Here is a 20,888-nt window from a genome sequence, read left to right as displayed (position 1 = left end):
GTCTAAGATGCTGACAGTTTCCCAGTTGAAATTATGGTTAAGTCTGTCCATGTGTTGTGAGATTAAGTTTTCATCGTGTCTTCTGACTGCTAGTTGATATTCATGGATGCGCTCTGCTAGTCTGCCAGTTTGTCCTACATAGTGGCTGTTACAGTCCTTACACTGTATGTTGTAGATGACTCATGTTTTTCCTTCTTGGGTTACTGGGTCTTTACTACTACTGTATATACCTACTATATATAAACAGAGAGCAAACCCCACTCCCTTCCAGCACTGAAGATGTTACCTAGACAGGTAAAAAAGTTTGCAAGAAAACCACCAAGCTCAGCGAACCCCAAGGACTCCACAATTCAACCCTGAGCTACAGATATTCTCTTCTATTGATCAACACTAAGTTTTAGTCCCACAAAATAAGTAAGAAGACCACAACCCAATGCACTGTGCTTCTAGGAACTGGAAAGAGCAGAATCATTAAAACTCAGGGATATGGATTTAATAGTTTATTGGAAATGCATTTTCCAGAGTAAAATATTTTTGTTCTTAAATTATGCCCAGAAATACATATCAGGTATGTGTTGAGATCAAAATAGGTATTATTTAATGGGATGTACAAAATGATTAAAAAAAAAAACCCCTTACAATAGTTCTTTGTTTACTGAATGACAACATCCCCAAGTTTAATGACAGCATACATGAGAACCAAATATTTATACCCAAAAAACAGATGGAGCAATTCCAAGTTACACCAAAAAGAATTACAGCATGAAGAATATATTTGTAATTAAAGTTTAAAACATTGAAGAAAGTAAAGATACCGGCCATTAACAAACAACTGCTTTTTTAATATTGCTCTTCTCTGTACTAATTCAGAAACCTGTTTCAAAGAGCTGCCTGGATATTTTGTACGAAACAGATGAAATTGTTAAAAGAAGACATACTGTAAGCAATTATTGCAAAGATAGAATTGATTCCTCTTGAAACCTTTAAATACAAGCATGACCGAATGACTTTATGGTACTGTATCTTAAAGCTTTCTCTAACATGAAATAAACAGAGCACCTTTCATCATATTATTGTAGAATAATACAAAGAAACTCCAATTAAATAGAGTATCTTAACTGTGAAAAAAAAATCAGGATTTGACCCAAAGAGTTAAGCCCATCGCTTAGAGTTAACACTTGTCCTGGGCAAGCAAAAAGAGCACTTCTATTCATGCAAAGACCACCAAACCAACAACTGCCACTATAAATTCTACAGTCCAGATGTTGTGGAGCAAAGGTCCCTAATTCCATGAACCCCAAATGGATACGGCACCCCCACCCCTCTGTCACAGCCCATAGAGCTCTGCAGATCACAATGTTGAAGTCCAGAGGCACAATGACAACAGAAATTTGTTCTGAAAATAAAAAGGTTATGGTTCTGATTAGGAACTCTCAACACCCCCTCCCCAAAATAATGAATAGGCAAAATATTATCAGCTGTGCCCTCTCTGGTGTTGTCATCCTCTTACTATCCACTCTTTGCAATTCTCCACTACCGGAAAAATATTTTTTTAAGAAGTGCGGCTTTTGGCTGCCAAAAAGCTGCCTATCTCTGCTTTGAAAATCTCTGGAGTCAGATTTCAGACTGATCTGAGGTTACAGACATTGCTTCTTCCAATACTTCCTTTTTCAAAGCTTACAATTTTATTCAAAGTGATAATGACAAGAATTCAAAGAGCAACATAGCCTACATCACATTATTTTAGAGGAGAAGCTTAACATTTTTATTTCCCATCAGCAACTTTGAACAGAAGACTGTCAGATTTTTAATCTCTTTTCTATTTTACCAAGTAAACTTTTTTTTCCTGCAAAAGACAAATCCTAACACTCCCTGAACATATGGAACTACTTGTGAGGGCAGTATAGAGCTTTGGAAATAATTCTGAAAAGTAGATTCTGAGACACATGGGGGTGTGAACGTGGCACTTGTTTGCAACTCTTTAAAAGGCACATCTGGTCCTAGGATTGCATGGGTGCCCTCTGCATCTGCAACAAGATGCCGGGAAAGAAATGGCCGCTTTAAAAGAGTTGCCGACGGATGCTGCAGTCAATACTCCCACGTGCTCTAAGGTACTTTTCTGGAATCGAAGCCAAAGTATTATCCAGCCCTACTAGTCACCTACTCCTTTGGATTTTGCTCTGCAAGTTTTAATCAGAAGGATTAAAATAAATAAGAGCCACTAAACATGATGAATTAAACCAAAAATTAACAGAGTTTACCTTGAACTTTCATTATATAACTAGTGGGTGATAAGATTTTCATACATTTTTGTATCCACAATCTTTTTGTTACAGAAATGCTTTTTGGACAGCTGTTTTAAGATTATCCAGAGTACTTAAATGTTCCTTTTAAAAATTATTCTAGAGTCTAGTAGGCTTGGATTTGCAAAGAGATATTGCAGTTATCTCCTGGTTAACTGCTTCCAGTTTTGAATTATTCTATATTAAGACTGAACCCATTTTCTATTATTTCCACTGTTGTAATTATTTCAGGGAGATGCTTTTAAAAATCATTCAAATTCAATGCAAATAATTCTAAAGAATGTAAGTTTAGGATTGGTAAAAAAAACCCCTCTTAAATGTGAAAAGAAAATGTGTGAATTCCAAATGTTATTAACAAAGAAAAGAGAAGCATTTTCATTACTCAGGGGCCTTCTTGGGCAGCATCTTATAAAGCAGGAGGCACAAGCATTTATCTACTTCCAAATGCCAGTCGGTAGGTGGCAACTTCTGGCCAAGCTCAAATCTAAGCAGGGTTAGACCCAGTTAGCATGTGAATGGGTGATCACCAAGAAAAGCAACAGGGTTGTAGCCCAGCCTGGGGAATTAAAAACATCCAGAGGAAGGCAATGGCAAGCTGTTTCTGTACTATCGCCAAGAAAATTACATAGCATTGTTCTAGGTAGTCACTAGCCGTTGACTTTGACTCAAGGTGGCTTTACCTTCAAGTACAGGTAAAAAGACTTTGCGAACACAATCAGGACTTGCATCTCCTAAGTACAGCTTAGCCAGATAGGCTAGTGCAATAATCACAGTTCAGTAATAAAGTATTTAAAATGATGAATTGGAATTTCTGAATAACGAATTCCAATCTTACTCAACTGCTGCCAAGATTTGTGACCAAAAGCATCTTAAACAGCTTGAAAAATAAGACTAAAATTTCATATAAGCCCTTGGGAGGACATCTGTTACAAAATATCACGATCTATGTTGGTTTTGTGCATTGTTGTTTTGTCCCAAAATTTCCAAGTTGGGCTTGGGTAACATGTGAAGGATCTGGTTTGTTACTCTGAAAAAGCACCATGATTACAGTTTGTTTTAATCGTCCTTTTCCACAATCACTTCACCATGAAGTACTTTCCTTCTTTGACGTAGCATATGAAAATACAGTTGTGGAAACACTGAAAAAGCAAAAAACAAAAAAAGTTAAACTATGTTGAAAATAAAGTAAATGTGCAATGAAACTGCAGCACACTAAATTGGTAGAATATGGGACTGAATCTTGGAATTAGTAAATTGGCTTGAATGATCCATATCTGAAAGTCCAAGAATTGCTTTTAGCTTATTATGGATTCGTCTTTGATAAGGCTGTTATTACTGTTTCAAAATATTAATTGAAATAATATATTCATTAATAATCTAATGAATAAACCTGGATAGTAGCTATCAATATATTACTCTGAGCATCTGGGAAGACTTAATAACTTAATAATGATCCTAATATATGCTGGGAAGGAATTCTAGGTTTTGCAGATCCAATACATCTGGAACACCTGAAATACACCACTGGTCCATCTAATGCAGTATTGTCTATCTAGTGAACAGTAGCTCTTCATGATCTTCGGCTCATTAAAAAGTTTTTCCAGGCTACTCTAAATCCTTTTTAATTCTATATATCACACCTAAGAGCTTCATCCAAGGCCCATGTTTTATCATTAAACTATAGTCTATCTCAAATAAGTATAATGTTTTTAGCTTTCTTAAGAACTAGCACTATACAACTAAAAAAATGATTATTTCTACGTACATCCATTGATACTTACATGGTATGTAAGAGGCCATGACGATGAGCAGAAAATAGTAGTAGTCAAAAGAGACATTATATTTGTTAGGAAGTCTCACTGAAAACATGCCTGATCTCTTCACATAGGGTAATGCTGCATAAATTGTTAGCAGCTCACCAACAACTCCTACTGGATATAGGATGATGAAAAAATTGTACCTGGAAGAAAGCACAAATAATTTGCTCCAGCAATTATTTTCTGTATACCTTGTCTTCTGTTTTGCCATAACAGAACAAATAGTAAAGAAATAGTCAGTGGTAAGTCTATGCACACTTATCTGAAATAATTTCTATGTAGGATGGTTTGCCATGTGAAAAATATGTTTGTGTCCAACATAAGTGTTCTTCACACTGCTTTAAAATATGTATATGTTCTGGTGGGTGAGCCAGCAGAATTGAATACACGTAAGATTTATTTTGTAAAATTAACATTCATAACTGTTGGCTGAAACAGTTGTCAAGGACCAATGGAACACCCGAGTACCTTTTTCAGGTATTCTTGTTATTTGGAAGGCCTGTCTGAAAACATACTCACACGGATGCCAGTGGGGAAGGTTTTGTGACAATCAAATAAAGCCCCATCCTTTCATGTGCATGGACATAAAAAGACAGGGCTTCAATCACACAGCTGTGGCTGCCATCTTGATTCCCCCCCTTACAGACAACCCTGCCTACTTGAAATGTACCTGCATAATGTAATGTACTGGCTGTCTACTCAGAAGCAGACTTTTTAATGTGGAATGCCTCTATAAGGGGATCTGCTGAATCTTTATAACAAGTAGAAAACTTTTTATGATAAAAAGATTTTAAAGATTGCTATTCATAACCTAAAATGTTATTGCTACTATGTTTATTCCTTATTTGCTTATAAATATTTTAGTTTATTAGGGGTTTTTTTCCTTCTCCATCTTGTTTTCCCATAAGAACATGAGGCCTCAGATCACTGTTTCTCAACCTTGGCAGCTTGAAGATGTGATGAGTTGAAGTCCACACATCTTCAAGCTGCCAAGGTTGAGAAACACTGCCTTAGATTATAGCGATACTTATAAGTTAATATATAAATTATATTTTCTCTATTTGTCATCAAACATAGAAATTCAAGCTTTAGACCTTGAGGAAGCTTGGAGGATTTTCTCTAATAGTTTAGGATGGCAATAAAAATGCTAGGTTGAATGTTTTAAAAACGAACTAAGGAAACTGTAGCCAAGCCATCCCCACAGCTATTTCTTATAGGCAACTATTGATGTTATATGGATAAAAGCTCACTACTGAAGGAATAACATCTTGGGAAATGCCAGGATGAATTTCTAAAAATGAAATACTCCAACTGCTTTGAAAAGCCCTGCCTTATTTATTGGTTGTCAAGTCACACACTGAAATCCTTTAAAAGGATATGGAAATATCTGAAGAGTTTTCATGCAAGATAAAGCATGCAAATGCAGTCTTCATTAAAAAAAATAAATAAATAAAAGCTCTCTTCAGCACATGCTGCGAAAAGCAAGGAGACAGTTAGCAAAAACTGCACAAAGGACATTCCATGACCAAAATAGTTAAGATTTAAAACAGCAACCCCAGAACCTGAAACCTTCATTAAGATTTGATAGACTTAAGAGAATATAAAGTTCAGCTGGAATGGAATGAATGGGATTCAACAAGAAGCCCAAAATATTTCCTTGAAAGAGAAGCTGATTAATGCAATTTTAATTATAACAACTGCAAATCAACGAAGTGTAGGCTGAAACTATATATACACAAAGTTTTTTTAATTGCAAAACCAAAATTTGAGAGCTCAAATCACTGCAAAGAACTTCAGCATAATGTTTATTATCACAATAACATTTTAAATGCACTGAACCAAAAAGTCCTTTGAATTTTGAGCACTCGCTTAGAAAAAGACACAGTGGAAATGCTTAGATTAGGGCTACCATTTTCAGGTCAGAAAAAAATGACTGCAATCTAATTGTCATATGGATTTTTGCAATCCTATTTTAGATTATAGTTGTCTACTTTGTTCTGCGATATTCAGACAACTTGTAGAACTTTTGTTTTACATTCAAAAGAGCTCAATCCCAGGATTTGAGAGTTAATAAGACTGTGCTAGATAATAGATAACTTCTACTGTCAACATGCATTTTCTTAGGTTTCAACCAATTTGAATCAATTTGCTTTCTTTTTTTATTAATGAACTACTTTGTTGCTGTTGTATGTTATCTTCTTCTGAAAAGTAATATGAAAATTGTTTTAGCCTTTACAATTATGCAATCTTGTAAATCAGGTTTATAAATTAAATTCTTTATAATCAAAAGGAACATCCCAGCTGAACAATGTTTAGTTTATTTTTATAACGAAGGACATTTGTGAAAAAAATATTACATTCCAGCAAACAGTACCACCAGTAGGTTCTTTTTACTCTTTTTGCTCCATTCAAATGTTTAAAAATTTAAATTGATAATTTACTGGCATTCTTTACTTAGCATTGCTTATAATTTATTGCTAATTACTGCACATTTACGTGGTATTGCAATGATATACAACAATCTTAACATTTAGCTTAACACCTAGGACACCTTGGTTGAAAATGATCTGATCTTGCTGAAGAGACCCAAGTTCAGCTCTCCATTCAGCTCTGAAGCTCTTAATGAAATTCAATTAATTTTATAGTTAAAATAAAAACTAGATCTACCTTGAGAAGAAAAAAAAATGCCCCAAACATTAATTGTGTAGGCCTTGGAAAATATACTATTATGATTGGATCTCCAAAGTAAAGAACACTTTTACTGGATGGATATAAAAAGTAACATATGGTAATAGATATGTCCATCAGTACCATGATGTCCAGAGTCTCAGTTTCAATCCACATACTCAGTGGAAAGTAGCATAGCTGCAACAACTGGCTACTAAAGCAGAAAATCTATGCATGCTTACCTGGGAGTACATCTCACGTTGGATATGAATAGAATATTTGAAATTTAAGTTCGCCAACAAATCACTTTTTAATTTTCTAGTTAAGATATGACCTGCCTTCCCAGAAACTGTACCCCACATATTTCTATTACTTTATCTTCTATTATTTAAATTTAAATCCAGCAAAATAATGCCCTAAAATGGCATAACAGAAAGCCTCTTACAGATTTTATATTAAGCAATGTTTTGCATTGCAGTACACAAAAATATAGGAAACCTTAAAATGCTACACTGATCAGCTTAAAAGAAGCAGGAAATAAACAATTTGAATTCAATATACAGTTTTCAAAAGACACACAAACACTCTCTAGAAACATTAATGGCATAAGCAAAGGGAAAGTTAAGGAAACGTTAGAGAACGCTGCTTTTAAAACAAATCCAACTCTAAGAACTTAAATACAGTGTTTTTAAAGCGCATCAAATCATTTTAAGCATATATGTGAAAAGCTCTCAAAACAAATTTCTTCCTTGCTGATGAAGCATGCATGAAAGGGCATGCCCAGAACAATGAGAAACTAAACTGCAAGGCATTCTCCACCTGGCCCATTTTATGAAGTATGGCAAATGGTTGAGCATATTGAATGTGTAGAAGGAATATCGAGTAATCTCAGTCACAGTCCATACAACCAGAAAAAGAATAACACTCTCCTCATTCTGGATCTGTGGAAGGATAAAGAACCAAAGTTTGCTTGGATCCTTAGAACTGCGACAGACTCTCAGATAATTCACCAAAGCCAATATTGTTTAGGATGAATATAGGTGCTGTCATATTTTTACTCTAAGTGTACAGGTTGCTATTGAACAGAAAAAGATGTAGAAGCAGAGAATTAATATATACCATTTTTCTTATTCAAAACTAACCATACTTTTCTGTTTCTAACATCATTTTTAAGATATTGTCTATATTGTTTCTATTTGGTCCCATGAACACTACCTTCTGCATCAGCTTTCCCCAACCTGGGGCTCTCAAGATGGAATGGAATTCCAACACTCGGAATCTCCAGTCAAACATGCCCAAGCTAGGTGGGGAATTGCGGATGTTGAAATCCTAACGCAGTAGGTTAAGGAAAACTACTATACATATTTTCTCAGAAGCAACTTCCTTAGAATTTTGTGGTAAGTATAGGTAGGAATGCAAGTGACACTATTTAGACAGCTGGCAAAATAATTTTTTCAACAGAGGTGCTGTGATGGACTGGAATGGTGGGAGGGGAGTAAAGAATGCGCTCTCATCTCCAGAGGAGTGAGGAAGAGATAAGCAGAGGAGATTGGCACCTCCCTGAGAAATCCCATCGGTGTGAACTGACTGAGCCTGGGAACTGGGCTTCAGTCTGGGAAGATTCTTGTAAATGGGTTGTAGCTAATAAACCCTGCTGGATAATTTCTGTATGGTATCCTGGATTTCCTTGGGCTAGGCCTGACATCAATCTTCCCAGACTCAAGCCCAGTTCCCAGGCTCAGTCAGTTCACACTGATGGGATTTCTCAGGGAGGTGCCAATCTCCTCCGCTTATCTCTTCCTCACTCCTCTGGAGATGAGAGCGCATTCTTTACTCCCCTCCCACCATTCCAGTCCATCACAGGTGCTGCTTTCAAATGGACTTGCGTGTTCTCTCTCTGAACTTATCCACAACTTCTAAATCAGAGCTTTTTTCAATTTATATTACATTCACCATTGGTCCCCTTCTGTACTAGCTCAGGTCTGAGGGATTCTTTGGCAGAACACGCTTGAACCACAAAGAGATGAAACGTACAAATTAAGAATTCGTGCACACTCTTTTCAAAATACAAATATTAACACTGCTACAATGATAAACTTTTCTGCTGTTCTTTGGGTGAGGGAAAATAGCCCTAAGTCATTACACTGCCTCAACAGCTTGTATCGATCTAGCCATTCTTTTATGACATCGGCATCTCTTGCAGATTAAATTAATTCCAGCTCTACAAAGTAAGGTAGATAGAGATCTATTGATTACTGAGAATCGTTGCAGACAAGTAATTTTACTTTCATTAAAATGGGAAGAATTTTATAACAGATCTTCCCAAAGACTAATGCACATTCCAAAGGTGTCTATGAAATAAAGTAAAGCAATACAGGGTTTGTTGTTGTTGTTAGGAGAGAAAAGAGGACCTTGGATGCTTTCAGCTAAATGCACCACAATGACTGATCCAAAAACTGCATATTAGACTTAAGAATATCAATTTTGTCATGAATAAATGCATTCAATTTTTTTTCTACAGAAGTATTCAAGGAATAGGAATACTATTTTTTTTTACTTCTGTACAAAAGTTGTTATATGCAGCAAAGCAAATATAAATGTAGTATGGTTTCTTGGGGGGGGGTTAAATGCTTATAAATGCTGGAAATTGGTTAAGGCATAAAGAAGGGGGAAGGTAAAAACCAAATAGCTTTTTAACTTTTTTCTTTCTAATATGGATAAACAACAGTAACAATACAATGAAGACCTTAGTATTAAGTATTAAGCTTAAGATAGAAACCTTTATTATACAAGAACAAATTAATTTAACCTTTTGCAGTTCTGTATGAATGCTACGAGAGCCAGTTTGGTGCTGTGGTTAAAGGCATCAGGCTAGAAACCGGGAGACCGTGAGTTCTAGCCCTGCCTAGGCACAAAACCAGCTGGGTGACCTTGGGCCAGTCACTTTCTCTCAGCCCTAGGAAGGAGGCAATGGCAAATCACTTCTGAAAAACCTTGCCGAGAAAACTGCAGGGAATTGTCCAGGCGTCACTGAGAATCAGACACGATTGAATGGATTAAAAAAAAAAAAATCAATGCTACACTCAGCTCTAGATGTAAAATTTAAGCAACCTTATGCTTATCAACATTAACATTTTAGAAAATACAGTTAATATTGACATAAGTTATCTAAATCATCAGAGTGTTAATAATCTCGAGTCAAAGTTATGTAAATACTGTACCCAAATTATATAAGGTACTACTTGTATTTTAAAATAACAGAATAGAATATTTTTTTTAAAAAAAGATGAAGCACGTATCACATGCAGGCAAGATACGTAACCAGCATGGCAATGTAGCTGGAATTCTACATAGTGCGAAGGACTGAGAATTTGATTGGAATTGCAATGAACTGCAGGTGGGCAGAATGTGTTAAATACTTTTCCTTTCACTTCAACATGATCTCTTTGCTGCTTTTTGACCTACATGGCAATAGATAGATACTTGTGGAGAAAAACAACTTCTACTTGCTACCTTGAAAAGGATTTGTGTACTGTATCCTGATTATTGCTAGAGAAGAATTAGCATGGGATTGTTAAATAATTACCAGTATTTGTTCTTTCAAAGCAATTACTCTTTTGAAGCGTGAACTCTTGTTCTGTATCTGGCATAGCATAATTTAATTCTATGCATTATAAATCCCAAAGTTTCATAGCCTTTTTGTTGTTGTTAATAACAGTATCATCCTACAATTATTTTTAGATTTTTTTTCCTGTTGGATAGCCTTTTACTGTTCCCTATTTGTTTTCTTCTTATACTGACTCTACTAGGCTCCTGGAATCAATGTGTTTTCTATTCTTCTTTCTGGAAAATATAAACCTAACATGATCAATATCTTAGAAACTATGCAATAACTTCTATTGATGCTGAAAAAGTATTTAAATATAAATCATGTTTAATTATGTAGTCTAATAAAAAAGTAATCTTTTTTTAAAAATTTCAAATAGCATAGGAGGAGGTGGAAGAGAAAAAACATAGGAGTTTTAATCAAAGGGAAGAGGCCATTCCTATTTATTCTCCCACGAAAGGAAATCACCAAGTGCCATCTGCTGGTGAGAGACTCAACCATTTAAAAATGCACCCGAGTATACAAAAAACAAACCAGCCTTATGTGACCAAAAGTCTAAATCTAAGATGCATTCACACAGTAAACACAATCAAATTAATAACAGTCCCTCAGGTTTTTTTTTTTAGTATTTAGGTATAGGGTTGTTTTTATACTCCGATTTTAATAAATTAATTTTAACTATTTATATGGTATCATTTTTTAATGGTTCTTGGGTCTTTGGTTTTCATTGTGAGCCGCCCAGAGTCACCCGTTGGGGGAAATGGGCAGCATACAAATTTAATACATACATACAAGAATTGATCCAATAGGTTATGAGACAGAATAAAGCACTTTTTACATTACTACAGTGAAATCTGGGCACCGTCCAACCAAAGTGGTATAATGCAAGTCAGATTTTTTGCCCCATTTGTGCAATAAGAAATTATCTTCCAGTGAATACATTTAAGACTGCCATGTCAATGTCCACCTAAAGAGAATTTCTTCAGCTGAGGAGAATTACAGTCTTGATCCAATACATTAACTGACTGGATTAATAACTATACCATGAACTGACAAGAATCCTCTTGTAGTATAGCAAAACAGAAGGAAGCTACAAGCTCTAATATGGGAGCAAATACAACTGAACTCAATGGGACACAGGTAGGATTAGGTTCCATTCTTCCGTTTACTTCTATTTTCCAGCAAGTCAAAAGCATAGAAATACTACTCAAGGCATACCAATTCCTCTTAGGATATATCCAAAAACTCAGTTGCCTAAAGCTGCACGTTTCTCCTCAAACCCAAATATCTTTGTCCAATTCCACTTTATAATATTCATTGCAAGAATGGATACTTTTTCTTGGTTATTTTTAACATGGAAGACTTTACTATTGGAATGACAAAACATAAAGGTCATATATCCAGCTACAACAGCCTTTACAACCTCTTCACCCATATGTAATTAGGGACTTTTAAAGTTCACCTTGCAGGCTTGTGCACAGTTACAGTCATTCTTAATTTAAGCCACACTTAAGACCATCGACGATGGGTCTATGCTACCTTATATTTAAAAAAATGCAATGTACCTCTAAATGCCTACTGTTTCTGTGGTACCAGGATATTATGAACTGGACAATCCAATGTTTACTCTGACACTTACCTGTTTTATACTATGTGTAACAAACCACACCATGAAGATTCTTGAACTCACTTGGACCCCCGTCACAAGCACAGAAGTGTGCACTACTCCTTAAAAAGAGAAATAGGTCACCGTTGTCCAATAGAGTAAGATTGGGCTTACTTAACTGAGGAACTGAAAAGAGACTCACCAACAGCACAGTGGAGTATCTGTAAAATTGAAAGGAGGGGTAGACAGGGGGAATTAAAATGTGAGTATTCAGAATTGACCTATGGCTGGAAAATCTCTGCTTAGTTGCATTCTTTTCATACATGTTTTTCATGAACTTCAAAAACACAAACCCTCCAATGCCTATTCTTAAGTTTGAAGATATATACACACATAAAAATGGAAATAATTCTTTTAACTTGTACATGGATCTTGTATCAAGGATGAGTTTTAATATGGAAAATTCAACTTACACAAGATACACAGCAACCATGGAGAAAAAGGATGCTCACTTGCCAATTTTGGAGTATGATTCTGACAAGAAAGAGAGACTAGACTGGTTGCCTAATACAACTTTAGGAACAGTAATAAAAACCAGCATTAATAATGAAAAGGAAAGGTAAAATAGCAGGCCATCCTTTCCTTGTCCCAGCTAAAACGCATCAAATTTAGATTATACAGAGGATTATTGGTTATGGCAGTTTCCCCCAACCTGACACCTTCCTTATGATTTGAAGGTGCCAAGTTAGAGAACTGTAATGCAATACAACTGGATGGGAAAAGGTGAACTGTGATGTCCCTCAATTATATAAGCAGTAAGTGGATAAAATAACATAGCCTTACTTGTTGGCACAGTGCTTACTACCTGTGCTATCTGGTGTAAAATAGTGTCATTTATCTACTAATTTATTTCTCTTTTTCTCCCTCTCTTTCTCACTCTTTCACAGTTATATGACTGACATGCATCCCCAATGCATGTCAATATATTATTGTGTATGCACTTTCTCTATTAACTGCCTTTAATGCCCTAGGAAAGAGAAGCATGATTACAAGTCGAAAAAGTAAGCAAATGAGTATATGGCACTAGCCATATCATATCTAATCAACCAATCCTGCGGTCCGCAGAATTCTGTAGTCTCAGAGCTTGAAAAAAACATGAAAATAAATCTTAATAAAAATAGAAAAATTGGGAAAATGTTATGGCTGCAAGATACATAAGGGAACATATCCTAAAGTAGAATGAATGATGCTGTCAACAGATCCCACCAATCCTCATTGATGGCCGTGATGGCTATGGCTGACGGGAAGAATTCCAAAAAATCTGGATGGCCGCATGCTGCCTATTCATGCCTTAAAGTAAAGTCCACCTTGGACAGCTAGGAGATTCTGCAAACAGAGCTTCGAATACAGGCTACAGGAGATTGGTTTATATGATGTCCCAAGCTTCTCTAGTACCCAAATTCTAAGAGGCTTAAGGGACTAGAGCAAACCTGAAATTTAAAGAATTACGGTTAGGATTAGAGTTCTTTATTGTGGAGAAGTCAATTTATTTATTAAATGTTTATTCTGCCTTTTCTCTCAAGGTAACTCGGTTGGGGGATTCCCCTAGGTTTATCTCCATAGCAGCAACCCCATGAAGGAATTTGAGCTAAGAGAAAGTCACTCAATGAGCTCCATGTTTGAGTTGGGACTTAAACTTCATTTCCATAGTTCTTAACCACTACACTGTAAGTATTAATGTGTGATGTACTTTACTCCCATCCAATCAATGATTGGGCATGTATGACTACAAATATAAATTCTCAGGTTATCGCAGCACAGGAACACTGTTCTCATACTACTGCAAATACATGTGTATGGATTAAAGGTATACTCAGTATTGAGGAACTTTTTTAAAAAACATCAGAAACAGACATTAAACCACCACAGCTCAGAGACTGACTGACAGGGGGCTACATCGTAATGGATAGAAAGAACAGCACAAAAACTAGAAGGCTGGGTATCTGGAAATACAGAAGCCCAACAATTCAGATCTTCCTGATCCTTCAGGAATTCCTGAATAATTTTCAGATATATCACAAAATATATTCATGAACGAATTTAGATTACATGGCAGTCACCTAGACAAGTTCCAAATGAGCACACAGAATTACTACCAGTTTGCAGCATTAAAGCCTGTAGGCTGAAGTGCTGTCATAGCACTTCTACATGGGATGTCTGTGAATTACAGAGGCAGGTCTTGCTTAACTGTTAGTTTAATGATGGTTTGAAGTCACAAAGGCCTTAGGAAAAGTGCTTTACAACCTGTACTTGCACTTACAACCGTCGTAAACTATTGCACCCCCCGCAGTCACGTGATCACAATTTGTGACCTTTTTATGACAGTCATTAAGCAAATCACTACAGTCGTTAAGCAAATTCTGGCAAAAAACATCTATTGGGTAGCTGGATTTACTTAACGATCATGTGATTAGTTTAACCACCATTGTAAAAATGGTCATAAAATTGGGTCTGGTCACACAGTGACTCGCTTAATGACCACCCTGCTTAATGACCAATTTTCCAGTCCCTATTGTAGTTATTAAGCAAGGACAACCTGTAATATGTTTGATCTTGACATCTCACAAAAAACTGTTATAGTCACACATATTATATCAGTGACAGGCAAGTACAACTCTCATCTGGAGGCATTAGTTCATACAAACAACTCTACAATGCACCTTTGATATCCTCTGGCAACTTCCAGGACTTCTCATTAAAAAAAGGGTCTGGAAACCATCTTTTTAATTTCCCACAATATCCCACAGAGGCATTCTGGGAAATGGATTCTGGAAACTATCAACTCTGGCTCCAACTCCTTTTTGTCCTAACTGGTGCCAGAAAAACAAGGTGTCACAGAACAATTTGCCAAGGGCACCCTCAAAGCTACAGTTGACACTACAAATGTGTAAGTACATTCTGACATCACCAATGGCCCAACAGTCTCCAGCAACAATTAGTTTAGGCTGTAAACTATTTTCTCTCCAGACTCACATTCTCCTTCCAAATAAGGTATATTAATTAAAAACTTACCTCAAGCAAAGCAAAAGTTTGGAAAAATTTAAGTGTCTTTTGAATGCTTTTATATAATCCTTTGTATGTTCCTTTGTCCATATAGAACCGGGCCATGGCAATAGCTAGTACCAGCCACCTAAGCAGAAAAAACAATATCCTTAATGGAATAACAAATGGTTAATTCATTTATTTAGTTCAATATTTTTATATTGTTCCATGCCAGTTATGTATGAAATCACATCTCTTAGGCACTGGCATTTATTTGGGTTTTGTATTTATAACTAACTGAAAGTGTTTTTACACAGAAATTCCAAAGTGCTGAAAAGGACATGCAAAATGGAGGAGATCAAAGAAATTCACTCTGCAGCAAGGCCTTTTCCTAAATAAATGCAACAATATGTCTCTAACCTTTCTCTAATCTTATCTGCTGTTCATGATCCAAATAAGTTTCTTTTATTTTATTTACATATTTTTGTACTGCTAACTTCTGGTGATTTACAGCTACACGAAATCCATAAAATCATAAAAAATCACAAAAGCAGGTATCAAGAGTGACTTTTATATTTTTCAACAGTCAATAGCTTTACAGAAGAGCTGTGTTTTAACTGCCCACCACAAAAATGTAAAGGAAGCCACCATCCAGATTTCTGAAGTAAACTGTTGCTTTAAGATAAACTAGATCCTTGCTAGACAGGTACACTAATATGCAGCAAATTAGGAGGGCTTTTTTTTTTTTTTTTTTACACAGAGCATTCTTCAATTAAAGTTCCAAAATTCTAGACTGTATCTACCAGGAAGCAAAATAAAGGAAGATACGCAAGCAAAAATTGATAACCGCAAGTCTCTTTAAAGCAATCTGCCTAGTCAAAGGGATGGTGGGAGTTGTAGTCCAAGCACCATATTGTTCTCCAAAGCACAGTTCAAGGGTTAAGGGTTCTACTGCAGGGAGAGAAATGTTTTCTACTACTATTGCTATATGAGGAAGAAAAGTTTGTCAGCTATCTCATTCCATATTTTTCAAGTTCGCTCTGCCTTTACAAAGCTTTCATGACACATTAAGCCTTGGCAGAAACTTAACAAATGTATAAGGTGCCACTTAGAGCCCAGTTCAGATTGGTTATGGTTGACTATGTGCCAGCAAGTTGATGTTGATTCTTTACTACACAGACAACTACACAGATAAACCTTCTCCAGGGTGGATTTGGATTGAAGGGGCATATAAATAAATAAAACAAATCTTAACCCTCTCATCACCCATGCATCTTATTAACCAGGAATGGAAGATCATATCATATCCAAACCTAGGCCTACTATTGTTGATTGCAATAAACGGGATTTGAAACTAAAGCTTTCATGGGGAACATTACTTGTATACCTAAGACATAATATTATACATAACCTTGTCATAACTTGAGATATAGACTGGGGTCACACAATAAACCAAGTTATGGCCTGTTTTAACAACTGTTTGCTGAATTGTTATATTTACTATAAACCGTAAATATAAATAGTATATATACAGTAGAAAGTAGATCTCCTGTGAGTCAAGCGAGACTCCTGGTGACTTCATGCAATTTTGGGGTTAACAGTACATAAGACATAACCATAAATCACCAAGGCTGGATTCACTTATGTTTGAAGAATACGAAGCATGAAAAAAAGAAAAAAAGTGATCCTCTGCTCAAACTCAGAGCTTTTTGGGCCTGGAGTTCTTTTTTAACCTTTTTAATCATTTGAAAAACTGAAAATTTGCTCATGCAAAAAGTATTTGATAAGGAAATCAACCTGCCTACTTTTCTGGTGTAAACTGTACCCTGTCATTTAAATTTGCTATGGAAGAAAGGAACATCTCTTAACTTAGCGTTCAGAAGGTTTCAAAGTACAAATCCAGGTCGGTAATGTATTGTATGCACTTAGCCAATTATGGTTTATTCAATATGCCATGATCAAACAAACCATGTCTTACCATGATGGTCAACCGAGCCACTGCACTAAGCCATGATTTGTTTTAAGCCCAGCTAATGCAACACAACAGGCTAAGCTGAAACCAAACCAAGTTACAACCAAGTTACAAGGTGGTGCATCGCGCCAAACGAGTCTAACTTCCAATGAAATTCCTTCGGAAGGAAGCCCGCACTCGCCCAAGACCTCCTTATCAGAGAAGACGTCCCAGCCGCCCACTAACCCTCTTGTCGCCCAGGAGGTTTTGGGTTAAAGCTCCCTGAGCCACCCCAGGCTCGGGTTACCGCGGCCATCTGGCCGGGCAGGTGCTACCGAAGGAAGCCGGCTCGAGTCGGTGGGAGGGACCGGGCGCCGACTCACCGCGCTCGCGTCCTCGGCGGCCACCGCAATAAATTATGCCGAGGGAGGCAGTCTGCCCCATTCCACAACCCCCGGCCGGCATTCCGGGCTCGGGCTATACTTAACCTCCCTGGCGGGCTCGAGGGATGACGTGCTCGTCTTGCTGGAAGCTTGCACCGTATTAGGCAATGCCAGCGAGCCACGGCTTATCCCCCCAGTCGCCGCCGCCGCCGCCTCCTTCTCCCCCCGCCCCGGTGCCAAGCAGGTACAGCCCGGCCCGACGTTCAGGGACGGAGGGCTTTCGTCTCGGGCCGGGGAGAAGGAAGGTTCCGTTCTCGCCCCGACCACCGGCTCCGCCTGCAGCACCCCGCTCACCCGGCCGTCATGGTGATGTTGTAGAAGATCAGCCAGGCTGTGGTCACGGCGCCGCGAGGCCGAAGCACCTTCTTGCCGTTCTCCTTCTCTTCCACCGAGCCGTTGCCGGCCCCGCCGTCCTCTTCGCTGGACGCCATGGCTTCTCTCCCCCGAGGCCAGGCGCAGACAGAGCGAGGCACGCGCGGCCGCAAAGGGGACGGAGGAGGAGGAGGAGGAGGAGCAGGAGGGGTCAGGCGCAGGCGGGACTGCCAGCGGGAGCTGACTTTGGCGCCCGGCTCCTCCAGCTGCGCGAAATCTCTCCTCCCCTCCTGCGTAAGGTTTGCCGAGTCCTCCACTGACACCTTCGCGTTGAGTGCACGGAGCAGGCAGACTCGCCAAAGCAGTTGTGACTTGCCCGCGGGGCTTTCGCTTGTCCCCACGAAGGGCGATTTTCAAGGGTCACCAAATGAACAGATTCCAGCCCAAGTATATTGGAACCCACCCCCACCCCCATTGTCCCCAAGTAGTATAGTCAGTAATGGGAACCGCAGAACCGTCTAACCGGGAAGAAGAGCTTTTCCCAAACTAGAGCTCCCCAGGTGGCTTGCCCTACAAAGATTCTTGGACTCTCCGAGTTCCGAAAGTATGATCGGGGTTGGAAGTTGCTGTTCTGCGCATTTGGAGAGCTTCCGATTGGGGTTCTGCGAGGCGGTTTGCACGTTCCAAGAAATCACTGTATAATTCTCTTTATTTAGGAAAAGAAAAATGGGTGCAATTATTACTTTGCCCACTTTGGGATTACTGTTAGGCTGAAAAGAAGGTTGGTTCATGCGTGATTCCGGATTGAAACTGTTGCTCTAGTTTCTTTCGGATTACTTTTAAAGACACTTCAGATTGTTTCATAGGTTTTTGGAAGGACAGCCTCATCTTCATCTTAATGTCTGCAGGAAATAGAGCATAATATATCTCGCACCTTGAGATTGATGAAGGCAAGGTGGAACTTCCAAATCCAAAAGTCGTATACCTCTGTGGGTAAACAATATGCCACAGTAACATATGTGCTGTGGATAAACTCTAGGGAAGATTGCTGCTTCCCCAGGGCATTGCTAAATTGGGGATAGGAGGCTAGGCTAATTTAATCTGGTTCAGCAGATTTCCCCTTGTATCCCTGTGCTTTCCTTTGTCCCTATGAACATGATTGCATGCGCGTGCATGCCTGCGATAATTCCCCCCTCAACACCAATATTCTGAATAGAACATCTGTTTGTTAGCACATTGTACCAAAAAACAACTCTAAAATAGCATGGAGGTTGTTAACTGTAGCATTCTTCTGGCATACTTTTGTGACTTCTCCTATCCAGTTACCAACCACATTCAACACTACTTGGCTTTCCCGAGATCAGCGAAGGTCTGTTAGGCACTTCTACCTGCTCCAGTAGAAAAGACTCTGATTGTTTCATTTTTCATGTCTGATAAAATGGCATCTATGTACAATTGTCAATAAGTGCCAGCCCCACTAGGTAGGCCAGACCAGGAAATCAACTCCACAGGGAGGCTAAAACTACCTTTATTGTGACTGGTTATTTATTTATTTATACATCACATTTATATAGCTGCCCATCTCGCACAAAGCAACTCTAATAACATAATCTTGCAAGTCTGATTACGCTATACGTCTCCCACTTCTGATATCCCACAAAATCAGGGAGGTGTCCACCTGAGCCACTTCTGAACATTATCTTGTTTCCCAGGACTTAAAAAACATTTCAGCCCCCTTTGCTTAGGTAACAGTTGTTGCATATTTCCATCAAGGTTATCTTACTTTCTCTGTACAATAACAGAAAATTTTAATTTACTTTCCGATGATTGAGACAGGCATTCTCCAATCTTACAGCACACTCATGGAGACCTTTTAGTAGTGTCTGGCCATACTTACATGCATGAAGCTAAGGTGATCCCCATTATACAATCCATTGGTGCATTACCTCTATTTCGGTAATGGAGGTGGTACATTAAGGGCTTATCCTCAAGTCCAGCTGTGTGCAAAGACCCCCTGCTAATCATTTTTAAAGATGGTATTGTTATAACGTAGACTTTGCCTCATCCCCAATCCACCATGGGGGCACTTTACATTCCTCTTAAAGTGTCACAGTTTTAAAGTAATGTATTTCCTTTTTCAGAAGATGGGTAGATCTGTTTTCCAAAATTACTTGAGTGATAGGTTAATGGTGCAGAACATCTTCATGCTGGTTACCTGTCTGTCAAACAGATTGAAAGGTTGCTAAAGCTTCTGAACCAGGCACTTACCCACAATTCCCCAAGCATCCCCACCATATGTGAAGGAAAGCACCTAATAGTGCTTTTCCCACTGGGTGAATATGTTGGATGGGAAAGGAAATGAAGGTTGGGAAAACCATAGTCACTACCCTTAAATTGGATGGGAGGAATGTAGGTTAACATGACTGTGAGGAAGAGCTCTAAAAAACAAAAAAGCCCATTGGTTTCAACAGCGAATTCTGAATCTCTATGTTGCTCTGCAAAATGAAATTCAGGAATGTGCAGAACGCCCAACTGGGACTCTGAAATACCTTAATCAGTTTCAAGTCAGTCACTTCTAGGCTGAATAATCACTTGTTACCTAGATGTCAAAGAGATTTCTTAGAACCTGACAGCTCTCATATTGATGTACATAGGATAACATACCTGGATGTAACTTTTGTTTTTTCAACAGAATGGGATGAAATCTGTATATAAGCTGGGGTTAAGAGAGAACAAAGCATAGCCATTTTCATTAAAACTAGCGCAGGGGATATAGAGTGACATACCTGTATCTTGAAAAACTGGTTTTTAGTTAAAGGAGTAATTAAGTGTCCTGGAATGGAGTACAGTTTCAGCTTGTGATTAATGAAAATAAGGATGCAAGATACCCATTGTATAATTACTTGTCTCTGGGTGAGAGCTTATACGTGGCTTTATGGGTGCAAGGTGCTGAGGTTGAAGTCAAGGAAGTTACCATTTCAAAAAGAGATGGGAAATAGAAGGATTTAGAAGATCTCAGATTTTTAAAAACATTGAAATAATAATTATTCCCTGTCTTTAACAATTAACCTTTTCAAGATAAAACAAGTCATTTATTTCTGTGATGTGGACTTGACTGTCAGAAAATTGAAACAAACCAA

The 20,888-nt window shown here is 38.0% G+C and overlaps 1 protein-coding gene across 3 annotated transcripts; it reads right to left on the bottom strand.

The window, feature by feature from the left end:
- Positions 1–850: 850 nt before the first annotated feature.
- On the bottom strand, positions 851–17,950 carry HACD1 (3-hydroxyacyl-CoA dehydratase 1). 3 transcript variants are annotated; one of them, XM_088150439.1, is made up of 7 exons: positions 17,731–17,950; positions 15,073–15,190; positions 12,203–12,221; positions 12,034–12,119; positions 7,607–7,728; positions 4,085–4,263; positions 851–3,442 (listed from the first exon to the last, which is right to left on the bottom strand). In XM_088150439.1, exons 1-7 carry the CDS (start codon positions 17,865–17,867, stop codon positions 3,360–3,362), a joined length of 744 nt encoding a protein of 247 aa, XP_088006565.1. In that variant the 5' UTR covers positions 17,868–17,950; the 3' UTR covers positions 851–3,359. The 3 variants fall into 3 exon arrangements, with proteins under 3 accessions (XP_088006565.1, XP_025033450.2, XP_025033449.2); XM_025177682.2 differs by having other exon boundaries at positions 12,034–12,116; positions 17,731–17,949; XM_025177681.2 differs by having other exon boundaries at positions 12,034–12,122; positions 17,731–17,947.
- Positions 17,951–20,888: the final 2,938 nt, after the last annotated feature.

The sequence above is a fragment of the Python bivittatus genome, unplaced genomic scaffold (assembly GCF_059951505.1).
Source record: "Python bivittatus isolate LINGU-HERP-01145 unplaced genomic scaffold, Pbiv_v1 ctg000610_np1212, whole genome shotgun sequence".
Taxonomy (NCBI): domain Eukaryota; kingdom Metazoa; phylum Chordata; class Lepidosauria; order Squamata; family Pythonidae; genus Python; species Python bivittatus.
This window is presented reverse-complemented; position numbering and strand designations above follow the sequence as displayed.